This window comes from Triturus cristatus, chromosome 2_2, assembly GCF_964204655.1.
Source record: "Triturus cristatus chromosome 2_2, aTriCri1.1, whole genome shotgun sequence".
Taxonomy (NCBI): domain Eukaryota; kingdom Metazoa; phylum Chordata; class Amphibia; order Caudata; family Salamandridae; genus Triturus; species Triturus cristatus.
The window spans coordinates 959,830,038-959,847,420 of NC_140582.1; the positions used below are offsets into that span (position 1 = coordinate 959,830,038).

Consider the following 17,383-nt stretch of genomic DNA (forward strand, 5'->3'; position numbering starts at 1 on the left):
TGTGTCCACATGCTTCAAAACCCTCTGTATACTCCGCAAGACCTTCAAATGGATCCCCACCCCGACTCCAGGAAGAGTTACCCACGCACTCATCACCAGCAGACAGGACTATGGAAATGCAATCTATATTGAATAAACAAAACACTCCTTCACAAACTCCCAACCGTCCAGAACGCCGCAGTCAGACTCGCCCTCAACAACACACGACAGGACCCCACCTCCCAGCACCTCTGCTACTCCACTGGCTCCCTGTCAACAAAAAAAAAATAACCTTCGAACTGCTCGCACACCTAAAAAGCCCTCCATGACACTGGACCTCAATACCTCAATAAAAGAATCTCCTTACACACCCCAAAGAGAAACCTTTGCTCCGCCGACCTAGCCCTAGTCACGGTCGCCCGCATCCTCCGGGAGAGAACGGGTGGCAGATCCTTCTCCTACATCGCGGCCAAGACCTGGAACAAACTCCCCCTCAGCATCAGACAAAGCCAGACACTGCACCTATTCAGAAAGGACCTCAAGACCTGGCTCTTCCGATGACCACGGAGCTACCCGCACAACCCCCCACGTCTTGAGACCCTCATAGGTGAGTAGTGAGCTTTACAAACCAGATTGATCGAGATATCGGTTGCATAAAACGCGACACCCTCCTTCCGCCCCCTGCAGTTTGCTCACCAAAACTAACACCGCCTACATCAGTGGGAACAATACACGATTAATCTTTCACAGTGTACTTAGCCGCAAAGCCAGCTTTACGGCCAGTTATATACTGCAATCTGGAGCTCACCCTGTGCACATGGTCACTCCACCGAAAGCAGTGGATTGAGTAATTGAAGGCTCCATACTAACAAAAACGGGATTCTGCACATCCCATAGACACTGATATCGGCTCAAGCGTTGTTCCGTTATGTCCTGGATCTGTATCCCAAAACCACGTCTACAAACACCACACTGCCGAATAAACAGTAGCACGCGACCAATACATCCCTCCTACGGACATCTGCAATGGCCAACTCAAGGAAGTAAACATGAGAAATAAACCAAAGCGAACCTTAAACAATCTCCCCCCATTCCAGAGTCCCCAGTGAAAGAAATGGGACACTTCGTCCACACTAAACATCATCTTAAAAAAAAAGTTAACATGATGTAGCCCAAAGCAATAAGACAAACACTGATCTTCTACAGATTGAAGTTGCTGGAATACGCAATGACTTTAAAGACTTAACATGAAAATCAGATGCTGAATCAAGAATTAGGTCAGTGGAAGACTATAACAGGCAATCCAAACGCATACAAGGACTAGAACCTTCAATGTCATATCTTAAACGTGAAATAACTGAACTTGAAGACCACAATGGGAGGAGCAGCTTTCATATTTTTGGACTACCAGAAGAATTGAGAATTTACCTAAAACAATGTCAGACTTCTTAATCTGGTGGATTACCGAAGCTCTTCAAATTTCTTTCACCAAAGATTTTGATATCAAAAGGGTTCGCATAGTCCCAGCTTATAAACCTAAAACATGTCTTCCCCACGACCTATGATCTTTAAGCCGCTGCAGCACCAACACACTTCACAGATTTTAGCTCGCATGAGGAGAATTAGAGCGACAAACTGACAAGATCACAAAATATTAATATCTCATGACTAGGCAAAGAAATGGTCATCCGTCTAATAGGATTCCTAGCCCTAGGGAAAACAGAGACATGGATATCCCATACTAATTGACTGGCCCATTGAAATTTAGAAACCCCTCTAAAGGTCCAACGAGAATCTTCACAGATATGCTGTGAAGCGCTTCGTAAAAAGCTCAAAGCTGGGCAGGGGAACGCTCCGTCCCTGGGAAATGGAAGTGCGGAGCGGTTCCTGGAGCGGGCTCCAAAGACAGAGCTGGAGAGTGACAACGCTCTGGGTCCTGCATCTCGTTGGCTGACGGACGGGGAGAAGGCAAAGAGCGATGATGCTTCTTCGCCTTCTTTTTGTGCTTCGACTTACCCGATGAGTGCGAAGACTTCAAAGAAGAGTGGTGGTGGCTCCCCGACCGGTCCAGAGACCTTCCTCTCGACCAGGACCTTGAACGACGCGGAGCGGACTGCCGGACCTCCAAGAGCCTTCGGGACCGCTCCCGCAAAGACTACGGATTTACAGCCCGGCAGCAGGAGCATGACTTTGGGGTGTGGTCACGCTCCAGGCACCAGAGGCACACAAGGTGTGGATCAGTGACTGACATCAGCTTGTGACAGGAGTCAAAAGGCTTGAAGCCGGTCCGATGATGGGACATCCCTCGTGTACCAGGAGTCAAAGACTTAAAAAAAGATGTCGACGAAAGTCTAAAAAGTGTAGCCAAAAAATGACTAAGGGATCTCTCTCCGGATCTGTACTGGCTGGCGCGGAAAAAGAAAGAACGTATAGTTTCTTACCCGTCGGTGTAGTTTTGCAGCTTGAAGACTTTTCCGGATTCACTATGCTGTGCATTATTCCGCCATCTAGTGGTTGGGTCCGGAATAGTAGTATTTCTTCTATCTTTTTTTTTTTCGTGGCCTGGTGGGAGTCAACATACCACAATTTGGTGTCCTTCTGTGACAGCGACGTGCTTCCTCTGGAAGCTCCCACCTTCGGATTCTTTTTTTCTTTATGTTGCTTATTCCTTCTGTGTCATCTTCTTGGCGGAGGTGGGTGGGTTCGCTAGTGAATCCAGAAAAGTCTTCAAGCTGCAAAACTGCACCAACAGGTAAGAAACTACACGTTTTGCAGCATGAATCTTTTCTGGATTCACTATGCTGTGCATAGACTTTGTAGCGGTTTGCTAGTCCAGTGGTGGCTGAGTGGAAGATGAACGCTGGTTTGTGAACATATGCTGTAAGACCTTCTGTCCTACTTGTGCTTCCTGGTTCATCTGAATGTCCACACAGTAGTACTTTGTGAACGTGTGCACTGAAGACCATGTTGCTGCTTGGCAAATGTCCTGATTTGGTGTGTTTGCTAGAAAAGCCACTGTTGCTCCTTTTTTCCTGGTTGAGTGAGCATGCGCTGCTCCTTGCAAGGTTTTACCGGACTGTTTCTGGCACAACTGTATGGCTTTTGTGATCCATCTTGCAATGGTATTCTTTGTGACTGGTCGTCCCAGAAAACTGTCTGCAAATGAAACAAAGAATTGCTTTGTTGTTCTGCATTCCTTTGTTCTCTCAATGTAGTACATAACCACCCTTCTGGCGTCTAGGGTGTGCATTGCTCTTGCTGCTTGTGTCTTTGGGTTTTGGAAAAAGCTTGGAATTTGTATCGTTTGGTTAATATGGAACTTTTTTAACCACCTTTGGCATAAAGTGTGGATCTGTTCTCATGACGATTATGTCATTATGCATTTGGAAGTAGGGCTCTTGTAGTGTTAGAGCCTGCAATTCACTAACTCTACGTAGTGATGTTATTGCCACTGAAAACGCGGTCTTTAGCGTGAGCATGTGTAAAGTTGCCTTGTGTACTGGTTCGAATGGCTCCATCAGTTGAGCGAGTACCACGTTGAGGTTCCATGTGTATGCCGCCACCCTCTTTGGAGGTGCTAAACCTCTTTGCTCCTTCAAGGAATCTCCTGACCACTTGTGATGTGAAGAAACTTTTCCCTGTTTCTCCTCTTGTGTACGCTACGATTGCTGCCAAGTGTACCCTTAAAGATGCGTAGCTTAGTTTCACCTGTAGCAAATATGTCAAATATTTTATTACTGTTGACTACCTTGTGATCTTCCTTGAAAGTTTTTCCCTATGGCACCAAATTGAAAAGAGTTTCCATTTTGCTGTGTAACACTTTCTTTTTGTAGGCCTTCTTGCCTCTCGGAGTACTGCCATTGTGTTCTCTGGTAGTTTGAGGTGAGTAAATTCTAAGTCCTCAGGAGCCATGCCGCCAGGCTTAGGCTTTCTGGTTCTGGGTGTAGCACCTTTGTCTTGCAGAGTTAGAAGGTCCTTCCTGTTGGGGAGCTTGTGCGTTGTGCCTTGCGACATTTCCATTATCAGTGAGAACCAGGTTTGCCTGACCCACTGTGGTGCTATGAGGATTATTGTCATGTGGCTGGTCCTGCACTTGTTGAGTACCAGTGGTATCAGGGAGGAAAAGCATAAGCAAATGTCCCTGACCAGTCTATCCATAACGCATTCCCGAGGTACTGTGCACATGGTTGTCTGGATACGAAGTGTTGGCATTTTGGGGTGTTGCAAATAGGTCGATTTGCGGAGTCCCCCCTTTCTTTAAGATTTTTAGAATTTCTGATTGATTCGTCTCCCATTCATGGGATGCATATGTCTGTCTGCCCAGTCTGTCTGTCTCTACATTGTCCTTCCCTGGAAGATGGATTGCTAATAGGTCTATGTTTCTTGGGATAGCCCATCTCCATAGCTCCTGGGCTAGGGTTGACAGTGTTACTGATTGTGTTCCTCCAGGTTTGTTGATGTAAAACATTGTCGTTGTATTGTCTGTTTTAATCAGCACCCTTTTTCCGTAAAGCTCCTTCTGAAAGGCCTTTAAGGTTAGGAACACAGTTTTTAACTCTAGGAAGTTGATGTGTTTTATCGCATCCTGCTGTGTCCATAGACCCCTCACCTTGAGGTTGTTCATGTGGGCTCCCCATCCCAGTTGGGAAGCGTCTGTTGTAATGGTCACTGTTGGAGTTGGTGTGAAAGGTCTCCCTTGTGTTGTGTTCTTCCTGTTCCACCATGTCATCTCCTGAATAACTGTGTTTGTGTGACAACCTCTAGATCCTCCCAAATCCCTGTTGCCTGTGACCATTGTTGCTGAATCCATTCCTGGAATGTGCAGTTGAATGTTTGGGTCTAGATGAATGCATGAAGCCATCATCCATAGTAGTTTCCCCACTGTCCGAGCTTGCCCCTTGTGGTAAAGCTGTGTCTCCTTCAGAATTACTACTGTCCTCTTTGAGCTAGGGAACACCTTCCCTACTCTTGTGTTGATTTCTACCCCTAAGAAAATCTTCACTTGCTCTGGTGTTATTGATTTCTCCCAATGTATTGAGAAACCTAGTTCAAACAAGTTCCTTATTAACCTTTTGTATGTGCTGTTTGCAAAGGTGGTATGTGCTTGCCCTTACTAACCAGTCATCTAGGTATGGGTAAACGTGTATTCCCTGTCTTCTTAGGTGGGCTGCTACTGCTGCTAGACATTTTGTGAACACTCTTGGTGCTGAGTTGAGTCCGAACGGTAGCACCATGAATTGATAGTGCACCTTGTAGATTACAAATCCGAGTAGGTTTTTGTGTCTGTTGTTCATGGGGATGTGCAAGTAAGCGTCCTTTAGTCTATAGTTGCCATATAGTCTCCTACCTGTATCTGAGGTATTACCTTTCGTAAGGATGTCATTTTGAATTTTTGAGTTTTTACGAACTTGTTTAGGAACCTTAAGTCTAGTATAGGTCTTAATGTTCTGTCTACCTTTTGATTGAGAAAGTATGTTGAGTACATCCCCTTGTTCCTTTCCTTGTAAGGCACCCTCTCTATGGCACCCTTGTGTAGGAGTTCTTGTGCTTTTTCGAGCAAATGAGACAGTTCTCTCTTTGAATGAACTTTGTTCTTTGGTTTTTTGCATGGTGGTTGTTTTGCCAGTTCTATGCAGTATCCGTATTGAACTACATTTAATATACATTTATCAGATGTAATCCTCTCCCACTCCTGGAATAAGTTTCCTATTCTGCCTCCCACTGGTGTTGCATGTTGGAGGTGTTCCTTGTTGTTTGTGTATTGATTTTTTTGAATGTTTATTGGTTGTTGACCCTGTTGCTGACCCTAGTTGCCTCCTTGGTAACCTTGTTGAAAGGTCTTGGGTGAGGTTACTGGCTGGAGGTTGCGCCTGCCTGTTGGTCTCCATAATGGTGTGCCCCTACGCATACCTCTGAATTGTAGAGCCCCCATGGACCTTGCGGTTTCGTTTTCTTTCTGTAGCTGAGTTAGCTTGTCGCCCACAACTGTTCCGAACAGTTGTTCTCCATTGAACAGAGTGTTCAAGATGTTACTTTGAATCTCTGGTTTGAACCCGGAGATTCGTAGCCAAGCGCGTCTTCTTTCCGTAACTCCGATCATCATTTCCCTGCTTGCTATCTCCACAGCATCTAGGGCTGATTTTAAACATGTATTGGCCATGTTTTTCCGCTCTTCCACCAAGTGGCTTGCCCTTCTCTGGAACTGTTCTGGCAGGTTTTTAAGCAGTTCGCCTACCTCCTCCCAAGGCGTTAGATTTGGCTATCCGCCACTGAATCGTAGCACTTCATTCCATTCTCCTATCTGTGAGATCCATTCTCTTGCTCTCCTTGTCTGGTGGTAGGCCCACATTAGTGGGTACATTAGCCCTCTTTCTGGCTGAGGAAGCTTTTATTGAGTCAGCAGGTACTGAACCCCTGACGTACATTGGGTCCTTGGAGGAGTGCTTGTATTTTTACTCTCCTCTTGGTGTTACTGCCGTGCATGTGGCAGGTTCCTTGAAAGCTTCTTTTCCTTGGTCCAGCACACTTGGGAGCATGGGCAGGAATTGGCTTCTTGTTTCTGTGGGCAACAGCATGACTGTGGCTTCTCCTCCTCTAGCTGTACTCCATAGGTGTCAGCAGCCTTCTTTATTACCTGGTTGTACATCCCAATGTCGTTGGGGGGTGAGGGCCTTCAAGGGGATGTGTCTACCCCTTCTTCTGGCGAGTCGGCATCGAGATCTTGCCACTGGGTGTGTTGTGTCTCCAAGGTCACCGAAACACGATTGGTTTGGTCCTCATCCTCTCCCTCGGCTTCGAAGTAGTACTCCTCCTCTTTGTCAGCCGGTTCTGGGGTTGTAGGAACCTGTAGTTTCTCGAGGTCTCTTTCAGGAAGTGTCGAGATTTTCTGCGGGACCTTGAATTGTTTCATTGTGTCGTCGAAATCTTTCTTGCGTTGCAATAGGTTTGCCATTTCGGCTTCGAGCCTTCTTCTCGAGCTCCGACGCTTGTGCTTCGGCAGCGAGATCTTCTGGCTTTCTCTTTGCACTTGACGTTGAAGTCGAAGCTTGCTTCACCCTCTCTTTCTTCGACGTCGAGTCTCTCGCCACTGCTCTTCGACGACTTCGTCTTATCAAGGGTTTTCGCCGTCCGGGAGGAACCGACGGATTGTTTTTCCTTGGACAAGCTCGCGGTCGTCGAAATTTTAAACGCCGGTGCTATTTTTGAGGACTTCGAGTCACTCCTTCGGGGCTCATTTGACTGTCTTGGGGTCGCTGCCTCTCACCTCCTTCGGAGCTCTTTTTTCGACATCGACGGGCTGGACGTGCGTGTCCTCGTGGCCCTCAGGCCCTTCGGTGACGTGGTCCTCTTCCTCGCTGGAGAGGCCCCGGTCTCGAAGCGATGGTGGTGGTATTTGACCGTGCATGCTGCAATTCGCCCTTCTTTGCCTTTTTCTCGCTCAAGGTCTTCGGGGTGAAAGCCGAGCATGTGTTGCAGTCTTCTGAGCGGTGGTCGAGCAGCAGGCAAATGTTACAGATCGGGTGCTGGTCCTTCTGCACGTACTTGTGGTAGCAATTGTCGCAGATCTTGAAAGGTGTTTTGTCCATTACAGCGTCCAGGGAGCCCCCTGTGTGCGCATTATCTGTTGGACGTCGAAGTTTTGATGTTTTATCCTCTTCTCTGCGTCCCGGTTCGAAGGCCGGTATGTCGAAAGTCGTTTTCCTGTTCTTCTAGTCAATTTTTGTTGATTCTCCTCTTCAAAGTTCCGGACCTCCTCCAGTCTCGATCCAGACCCAACGGCGGAAAAAAAGAATCTGAAGATGGCGACCAAAGGTGGGAGCTTCCGGAGGAAGCACGTCGACGTCACAGAATGACCCCAAAAGGTGGTATGGCGGTGCACACCAGGCCACGAAAGAAAAGAAATATGAGAAGAAATTCTACAATTACAGACCCAACAACTAGATGGCGGAATAATGCACAGCATAGTGAATCCAGAAAAGATTCACGCTGCAAAACTAACATCAGCGCACAGGGGCAGTGTTTAAATAGACACCGTGATGTCATTACAGCTACCACGACGCGACGACTGACACGGAGCCAACATACGCCACCTACCGATATGCAGGGGTACTGCTACGAAAACATTCTCTGAATCCAGTAATTCTAAATGTAGGGAATCTACAACTACATAGGTCTGTTTCAGATCTCAGATATAAGGAAACTTATATCTGTGACGCGTGGTGCTAGCACCGACTCACATAGGCTGCAATGGCAGGCATGTAGTCACAGTTTGAGTGGTCTCTCATGGCTGGCATAATACATGCTCCAGCCCATGGGAGACCCCTAGTGTACTTATGTACTGGGTAGCCTGGTACCATATACTAGGGACTTGGAAGGATACACCACCATCTAATTAGGAAGGTACCAAAGTACTTACCATAGTCAAATTTAGGGAGAAAGCACAGAGATTGGGGTCCTGATTAGCAGGATCCATCAGACTAGTCCAAAACACACTGATACCAGGCAAAAGTGGGGGTAACCATGCCAGAAGGATCCTACCTTCCTATGGCACCCCTGCATCTGAAGCCCCTGGGCCTTGGTGAGCTGAACAGATGGTGCCCCTACACCTCTGCTGTGGTTGGTCTCCCTTCTGCAACCTCTGATGCGACGCCTGCAGCCTGTTATTCAAAAGAAGAAACTCCATTGAAAAGCATTAAGGGCCCGACGTTTATTATGCACCCTGAATCCGGCCGCCCCAGTGCCGCTGGTGGGTTATGTGTGGTGCTGCTCTGTTTCCCCATGCTGGTCCTAAACCCCAAAGCTTGGGCCCTGCAACTGATCTACTTTCCCGTGTGGCTCCGGGCACCCCGTCTCCATTGAAATTCATTGGGCCGTACTCCGAATTTGACCTCTGCACCCGGCTGCAACTGTTGGTGCAGTTCTGGTACTCATCTGACCCTTTGCTCCTGCTCACCTTTGGTCCCGAAGACTGGAACTTTAAGTTTGATACTTACCTGTTTAACAGCGATATTGTGTTCCCCATAGGATAACATTGAACTGTTCTGAAAATATTTTGTGTCAACTTTTGAAAGTGAGAAGTATTTTTATTTAAAAACACATACTTTATTGCAAATATCTTGGTCTTAAAATGAAATACAAAGTATATTTTCCTAAAATTGGTGTGGATCTCCTTTTTGAGTTGTGTGTCCATTATTGATCAATGTTGTGCAATACATTTCTTACACTCCTCTGTGTTAGGCCTAAGGATGCGCACCCACACTACCACTAGTAGAGCACTTTGGATTTTACATTGAGCCCTGTACATTTTCAGGGAGGCCCTGGACTCTGTGCACGGTATTACCACCTAGTGACAATTTCATATACAGAGCCAGCTCCTTACAGTCGGCATCCTCAGATACAGAGCCAATCAAAAACCACAGGTAGTGTGCAGATCTCTAATTTGGGACCTTTATAAACAGAAAAAGAGACCATTTCACAGAATGAGAAGGCGGGAGGGTGGGGAGGAATTTGAGGTTAGAATATCCAACACAAAGAGGCTTACAGAAAGTTAGTAACTTGTTATTATAAGGGGTACTTCTAACTACAGATTCCCCAACTTTGGAATAGATACCAAAGCAGTACCACTTCAAGGTGGTGGGTCCGTGGAATGGCTCATACCAAAACGTTTTGCTGAAACGAACGGCCAAACGCTGTTCGTCTTCCTTTTCAAACTGGCTGTCAAGGCAGTAGTGCTTTGTGAAAGTGTGTACCGACTACTACATCACTGACTGACACAGGTCAAGGACAGCCACTCCAAATGCCAGCACTGTGTTAGCAGCCTTTGCCCTGGCGGAATGGGCCTTCACCTCCTCCAGAGTCTGCTTCTTGGACATTACATAGCAGATCTTAAAGTAGAGGACTATCCACCTTGAACACGTCCTTTTCTACACTGCCTTGCCTTTCTTTGCCTCAAAGAACCTCACAAACAGCTGATCATTCACCCAATGGTCTTTGGTACGATCAATGTTAAAGCCTTTTGGGATGTTGGACTTGGCCATCCCAACAGGGTAACCTCTAAAACCTTTGCTTTCACCTCCACACCCTCGTTTTCTGAACTTGTTTTTGGCGACCTCAGGACTCTGTGCACTTTACTTCTAACTAGTGCTAGTGCTCGCTCCATAAAACATGGTAAAATTGGATTACACCGGATTGGTCTATTTAGTTTACATATAAGTCTCTGCTAAAGTGGTATACCATATACCAAGGGCAAGTACATTAGATGCTACTAGTGGGTCTCGGCACTTATTGTGCCACCCATCGTAAAATAGGTCTCAGACCTGCCATTGCAGCCTGTGAGCAGTTTTAAACAGCCAATTTGGCTTGCCAAAATAAACCTTTAGTCAAGACTAAATCTCCATTTACATATAAGACACCCCTATGGTCGGCCCTAAATAACCCTTAGGGCAGGGTGCATTATATTTAAAAAGTTGGACATCTAATTTTAACTTTTACATGTCCTGGTGAAAAACTAACGAATTTGTTTTTGACAAATGTGAGGCCTAATTCTTCCATAAGAAACACTGGGGTACCTTATTACATTTAATAAGTGATGACGTTTGTTTGGGAGCAGGTAGAAAAGTCACATTGGGTGTCTAGGGAATTGGTATTTAAAATCCTCTTTAATGGTAAAATCAGATTTTATGTCACAATTCTGAAAATGTCACTGTTCGAAAATTGGCACTCCCATGCCCTAGCCATTTGGTGTCTGCAGAGTTTTCCTTGATTCACATAACTTTTGCTCAGTTGGAATTTGTGTATTCCTCCCAGACACCCACTCAATAAAGAGCCTGGGTGTTTGTAGGATGGACCATCCAAGGCAGGATTAGGGGCTGGGGTTGGGGGGCGTACTAACCCACTTAGATTTCAAAGTCACTGCTTCAGCTCACACTCAAAGATCTTCACACTTGCCTATCGTGCCTTGCGACAGACTGGGACCAGGGACGGGAGGCAGGTAATTCTAGACACTACTGTAGGGAGCAAACTCTAGACGTTTTTTCCACTTCGAAGGGGTCACCAGGTATAAACATGGGACTCACATATCGATCTTTAAGTTTACTCATAGACCTGCGGAAGGACACCCAGAGGACTGCCCTGCTGATTGCTGTGTACTTCAGGGGATTGCTCTTGTGCTTGAGACCAGCTTTCCTACAGAACCCAAGACTTCCAGAATGAATCCAAGGGCTAGTTGGCTGGCATCCTGATCAGAGCCTTGGAGACCGAAAAGGCTCCAAACATCCTGAACCCGTACTTGGACCCAACTTGATTAAATTCTGGCACTCCAAGTGGTGCTCTTCCAGCCCTGTACTCTCGGAAGTAGTGGTAAAGGTGCCCAGATAGCCCAAATACAAAACTTGGGACTTGGAACATTTTCTGCTCGCCATTCTGCCCAAGATGCACTGGAAATCGACCTGACTTTGTGGCAGCAACCGTTACGTTATCCTCCATAGCAGCAAATTCTGTTTAGTGGCTCCTCGCAGAAAGGCTATGCAGGCTCGTGGAACACTCAACGTTACAGCTTGCTATTTCCTCCCACTGGAGACATTGGACTTCCAACAAAAGAGACTAAGCCCAAATTAACAAATCTTCAACACAACTTTGTCCAGCATCTCCCCGAAGAGAACGCCCCCTCCTCAAACACCACCAGTTGCTTTGTCTTACAGAACTTTACCTACTCCAACATGTTTCTTGAAACATTCTTCGAAGTCCAAAGGTAAGTAGAGACCAGGCCTAATTCACTTTGTGTATCCGACCCAGGGTCCATCGCGGTCTGCCATCATTTTTGACTTTGCCCCGGGTTCTGCACAAATATATGTCCACATTTGGCAGTTTGATCTTTTAGGCGCCATTTTTCACTTTAAACTTTGAACATTCATAACTCTGGTGCCACCGATTGGGTTTTTGTTTTTTTGTTGTCAAATAATTTGGTAAAATGTACTCTAATTTTCTAAATTAGTGCAGGATTTTTCTAGTGTTGTGGTGTCACTTTATTACTGTTTGTGCTGCATAAATATTTTAGACATTGACTCTAAGCTAATCCGGACTTCTTGTGTGCCAGGCTACCAGAGGGTTAAGCACAGGTTAATTCAGTGACTTTTTGAAGTTCGCACTGACTAGGATTGCGGGTGTTGCTTGATTAGGGTTTCACCCCCCTCAACCAACAACCGAATTTCTCACATGGGGTCTAGCCAATGGTGGTCTCTCCCCCACTTTCAAGAGGCAAGGGAGAGCAAAGAACGTTGGGAGAGCGCCAGGACCAAAGAGTTTAGGGGAGCATCCCAGGATTAACGTCAGTCAGAACAAGCGAGTCTGTACGAGCAACCGAAATAGGTTCTCAACAACTGACGAGTACCCTGAAGGATGGTTTCTTCACTATAATAGAGGAACAGATACTACAGGTCTGATTCCTGAAAACAAGGGCGGCGAGTACAAAACACCCACCCCACACAATTTTAGGTGAGCCAAAGATGCTCCCCTAAACTCTTTGGTCCTGACGAAAGCCTCTAGACTCTACACGAGGCTGAAACATGTAGACCACACCAGACCATTACCAGTGCATTAAACCAATAACGAGGTTTTCACATGCACGATAACCATTTTAAATTTCCCCGTGTCATGCATCTAAGGAATAAAGGACACGAGTTTTGACATTGGGAATTTTATTTAAAATATCACAATTCCTTGAGCACGAGCACACCCTCTTTTTTATCTCTGGCCACTACTGTAGAACCAGTTGGTCTTCCTCCATGGGGAGGTTAGCATATGGACAAAAAAAAGCCCAATGATCATGCTATTACGGTACACGAAGGCGGAGAATCAACATATACCGCCCAACGCTTGTGTACGTATATGAGGGTTTTTTAACGATGACTTCCCACGTTAACTAAGACCCTGGTACACAGGACAAGTGGTTCATTCTCCCCCTCTTTTTGATATTTGTACTAACCATTGGAAGCTGAATGGATCACTGCTTCTTTCCCCCCCCCCTCACTGATTTTTTGAGGATGCAACACATTGTGCCACAACTAAAGTGACAATGCATGCCTCCAAGGCAGATTTTATGACTATTTTGAAACAGACATAAAAAGTTGCAGTTCTCCTGCATAAGCCAAATGTGCTTTCTGCCAGTACTCAGTGTCATGTGACTGATGGCTCCCCTGCAATGAGATATGTATTGTAAAGCAATTCTATGAATTTCATCCAGAGCAATACTGAGCTTTGTGGGTAAAATATGCAATTGAGTAGGAATTATAAGTATTGAGAGAGTTTTTTTCTGCTCTGTTTCCACTTACTTTTAGACAACTTATTAGACAGAATATCTCTCATACCAACCGTCTTACATAACTAGCAACTAAATTATTGCAAACCAAAGGGATATAAGGATTTAATATCAGGATACAAGGTAAACAACCTACAAGGTTTTTCTGTTCAAGCAACTCTAACAACCCGTTTTGGACACCACCCTGTGCACTCCAAGACGCCCAACACCAGAAGCATTAAGTAATATAAAGTGAAGGAACATTAAAATATACTTATAATAAAATAATCAATAGGGGAATATTCCATTTACATATAATACCTCACTGTCTAGAAAGCCAGACAGAAGCTGCAATATGTTATTTGCAGTAGCGGTCTCTTCTTCAGCTTCTTTACTTTGATCCTCTTTCTCTTCAGAGTCTTCATTTGTGTTCTCAGTCGCTTCACTTTGAGTGTCATCAGAACCCACTTTTTTAGCTTTGAACGTTTCCATTCCAAACAGCATCAACTGGTCAAAGACTGCTTTGAGTGCACTGATCTTTACCTTGACTTCATCAATTTGAGATATCTAAATTGAAAGGAAACAGACATGCACACTAGGCTGAGCAATCAAAGTGGATGACTTTGAGGAAGTAAGAAACATAGCATAAAACATCCTTTCTTTAAATATTTTTCAATCTAAACATGGCATTAACATTTGCAGAGTTTTATATAGCGCTGGCTAGACCCGAGGGTATCAGAGCGCTTTACATAGAAGTTACAATAGTTACATATGCGTAGAAAAAATAATATATAAAGGACAGTAGTAATGCAGTGGTAAAATAAAAGCATGAAAACGATGAACACAGGGGTGGAGGGGGAAGGGGAAAGAGGCTGAAGAAGGTATTAATTCAAAAAGAGACTTGCAAACCTAATATTAAAAGGAGAATAACAGGGTCCCAAACATGTCATGTGGGTAGAGGCTTGATCAGGTCGGGATCACGGCAGTGCAGCAACAAGGGCCGACAACCCTCACCGAGTACGAGAGACCAGGCAGCAGAGAGGGACAGTGGATGGAGACAAAATGGCTGTCACGAACCAAACCATCCACACCGACAAGATGTCTACAGTGCTCAACACGGGAGAGTCCACCACAAGGCACAAAACGATGTTGCCGGGCGAGTCCGAAGCCTGGTTACAAGCAGTGATCTATAGAATGCTCGCCATCGCCGAGATGGAGGACGTCCAGAGGTGGGTCGACGTGAAGTGAGACGGGCTGGTGACCGCAGGACATAAACCGCCACGAGCGGTGATCCCTGCTGCTGGTCGGCACCACCAGGACGGAGGACCCCGGGCTCGGTCCCACAAACTCTCCAGCACAGCAAGCAGGAAAACTGCAGCTCTACCAGCATCCATGGGGTCAGGAGGGCAGTAAACCAGAAAAAGTCACCCCTCATGCTCCGATCGTCAAGGGAGACACCCAGGCCAAAGGGCAGCAGCGTCCCAGAAGGCAACATACGGCCAAGTCAGGGGAAGACGAACAAGTAACTTACCTCTTTCTAGTAGAGACCATCTACCTGCAAATTCCTAACCTTTTCAATATTCCCCAGGTATCAGATTGGATCCAGAAAATCAAGCAGTACTCCTGAGCACCGACAGGCGTCGCCATGGGGCTCCATGCTAAGGTTGCTCTGCTCCGAAGTGACACGTGGGGCCCTATTGAAGCGCTACCTATGAATGTGAACATCAGTTGGCTTCTCAACTGTCCACACCCTTAGACCCAGAATCCATTCTCCAAACTGGGAGTGACCAGTCTGCAGATCTGTAATGGGGACCTTTTTAAATGAAAAGAATACAATTCACAGAATGGGGAGGATGGGAGTACCTTGTTCTTCTGAAACGTCTAATCGGATTCCTTACATTTTGAAAGAATAGCAAAGTAGTACCTGCCAGGTGATGGGTCTGTGAACTGACCCAAACCAAAAGGTCCTAAAAGACTGAGTGGGTGAGCTTCCGCTCTTGACAGGCCTGGCTGCACAGACAGTAGTGCTTCATGAACATGTGGAGGGACACCCATGTAGCCGCCTGGCAAATGGCCAGAACAGGTACCCCGGGGTTCTGATTTTTTTCAGAACTTGGGGCAGGAACGGTATCAGCAGAAAGGCAAGCAGGAGTTCTGAGTTAGATTCTATGCAGAACACATCTCTGAGCAAGACGCCTTAGAAACTCCATTGTGCAAAAGAGCAGACATTGTGGATTCTTGGTGGTGGTGGTGGAGGAAAAATCAAGCCAAGATTCACCTTATTTGCTGAAAAGTCCTGTAGCACCTCCAGATGTTAATGCCATTTGTGATGTGCAAGGCATCGATTGCTAAGTTGGTCTGTCCTGGTGTTCAGAGATCCCACAAGATTGTAGACCATCAGGCAAATGTCCTGGTGTTGCAGCCATGTCCAGAGGCAGAGAGCCTCTTGGCACAGGGCCCATGACCCAACCCGACCTGTTGCAGTACCACATGGCAGTGGTGTTGTCCAAAAGCACCTGCATCTCCTTCTCTTTACTGGAAGGAAGAAAGCACCAAGCAGATGGCTCTGAGCTACAACAGACCGATATGAAGTCAAGCATCCACTGGAGACCGGAGACCTCGGATCTCTGCTTCCCCTATGTGACCACCCCAACCAAGATTGATGCATCTGTCACCACTGGCAGTTCTGGATGGGGCAGACAGAGGGGCCTGCCACTGACCCAATTGTGCTTCCGCAGCCACCACTGTTGGTCTTTTGCAGTCTTCTCCAAAATCTGAACCTGATCAAAGAAAACCTCTGTGTGCTCTGCCCACTGGGACTTTTGATCCCACTGTAGAGACCGCATATGCCATCTGGCATGCTTGACAGGCAGGATGCAAGAGGTCATCACCCTTGCAGCCTCAGTAATCTTCATTGAAATCCAAAACGGAGAATGAAATATTGGGCTCATTATCCGAATGTCCTAACTCTCTGCTCTGGGGGATAGGCACGAAACTGTACAGTGTCTAGAATGGCTATGAAAAAGGAAGGCATCTGCACAGGAGTCAGGTGTGACATAGGCATGTCAATAGTGAACCTCAACAATGTCAGGAGGTTTACCGTAGCCTGGAGGTGGGTGAAGACTGCCTGGGGAGAGACTACCATCAGCAGCCAGCTGTCGAGGTAGGGGAAGACTAGGATCCGGACCTCCAAAGATGTGCTGCAAACACCACCATCACTTTTGTGAACAACCGAGGGACACTGATGAAGCCGAAAGGGAGCAAAGTGAACGAAAAATGCTTGTGGCTTACTTTAAATTGCAGGCAATGCTGGTGAGCCTGCAGGACATGGATGTGGAAATAAACAGCATGCAGGTCCAATGCTAGCAGTCAGTCTCCAGGGTAGGGTCAGACAAGACAAAGGGGTCAGAGTGAGCGTCTTGAATTTAACTTTCAGTGCCTTCATGTGGAGAGGGCGCGCATCTAAGGTGGGATAGAGACCTCCATCTTTCTTTTTTGGGCACCAAGTAGCAGCTGGAGCAACAACTGCAAACGACTTATGGCACCTGCACAGTCTCTATGTCTTCTTTGGACAAAAAAATCCTGCACTACCTACTTCATTATGGGGGATATGATCCTCAGTGAGCCATTCTGAGGATGGTGGAAGGTGTCAAGAGGTTGCAAAGAATGGTAAGGAGTAATCCCGCTCAACAATTTGCAGAACCCACTTGTCGCCTACCACCCTGGCAGAAAATGTTCCATCCTGCTGAGAGGGTGGCTGTATGCCATCAAGGGCACACTAAAGGGGCTTGGGGCTGCAGCAGCTGGAGGGGCAGAAATTCAGGCTGCACGCTGCCCCTGTTTTTTTTGGAGTACTGCTGGGCCAAAAGGGCTGGTGGGATTGCTGGCTGTTTGGTAAACCCTTACCATAGGTCATGGAGGGGGCACAACTGGTGATGTGGGGCGTGATGGACCAGACGAGCCAAGCGGGTAAGCTGTGACCCTGCTAGCTTTAAAGCGCTCTATGCCAAGTCTGCTTAATCCCTGAAAAGAAGAGGACCATGGAAGGGCAATATCCACGAGGCTGATCTGGACATCGCCCGCAAAACCAGTGTACCACTTCCAGGCATG

The 17,383-nt window shown here is 46.5% G+C and overlaps 1 protein-coding gene across 2 annotated transcripts in view; it reads right to left on the minus strand.

Moving 5' to 3' along the window:
• NCAPG (non-SMC condensin I complex subunit G) overlaps nt 1-17,383 on the minus strand; it is a 460,352-nt gene that overhangs the window by 163,700 nt on the left and 279,269 nt on the right. For both annotated transcript variants that reach the window (XM_085642367.1, XM_085642366.1), the window contains exon 15: nt 13,595-13,840. In XM_085642367.1, coding sequence (XP_085498493.1) covers nt 13,595-13,840 — 246 coding nt within the window. The remainder of the gene's footprint in view (nt 1-13,594; nt 13,841-17,383) is intronic.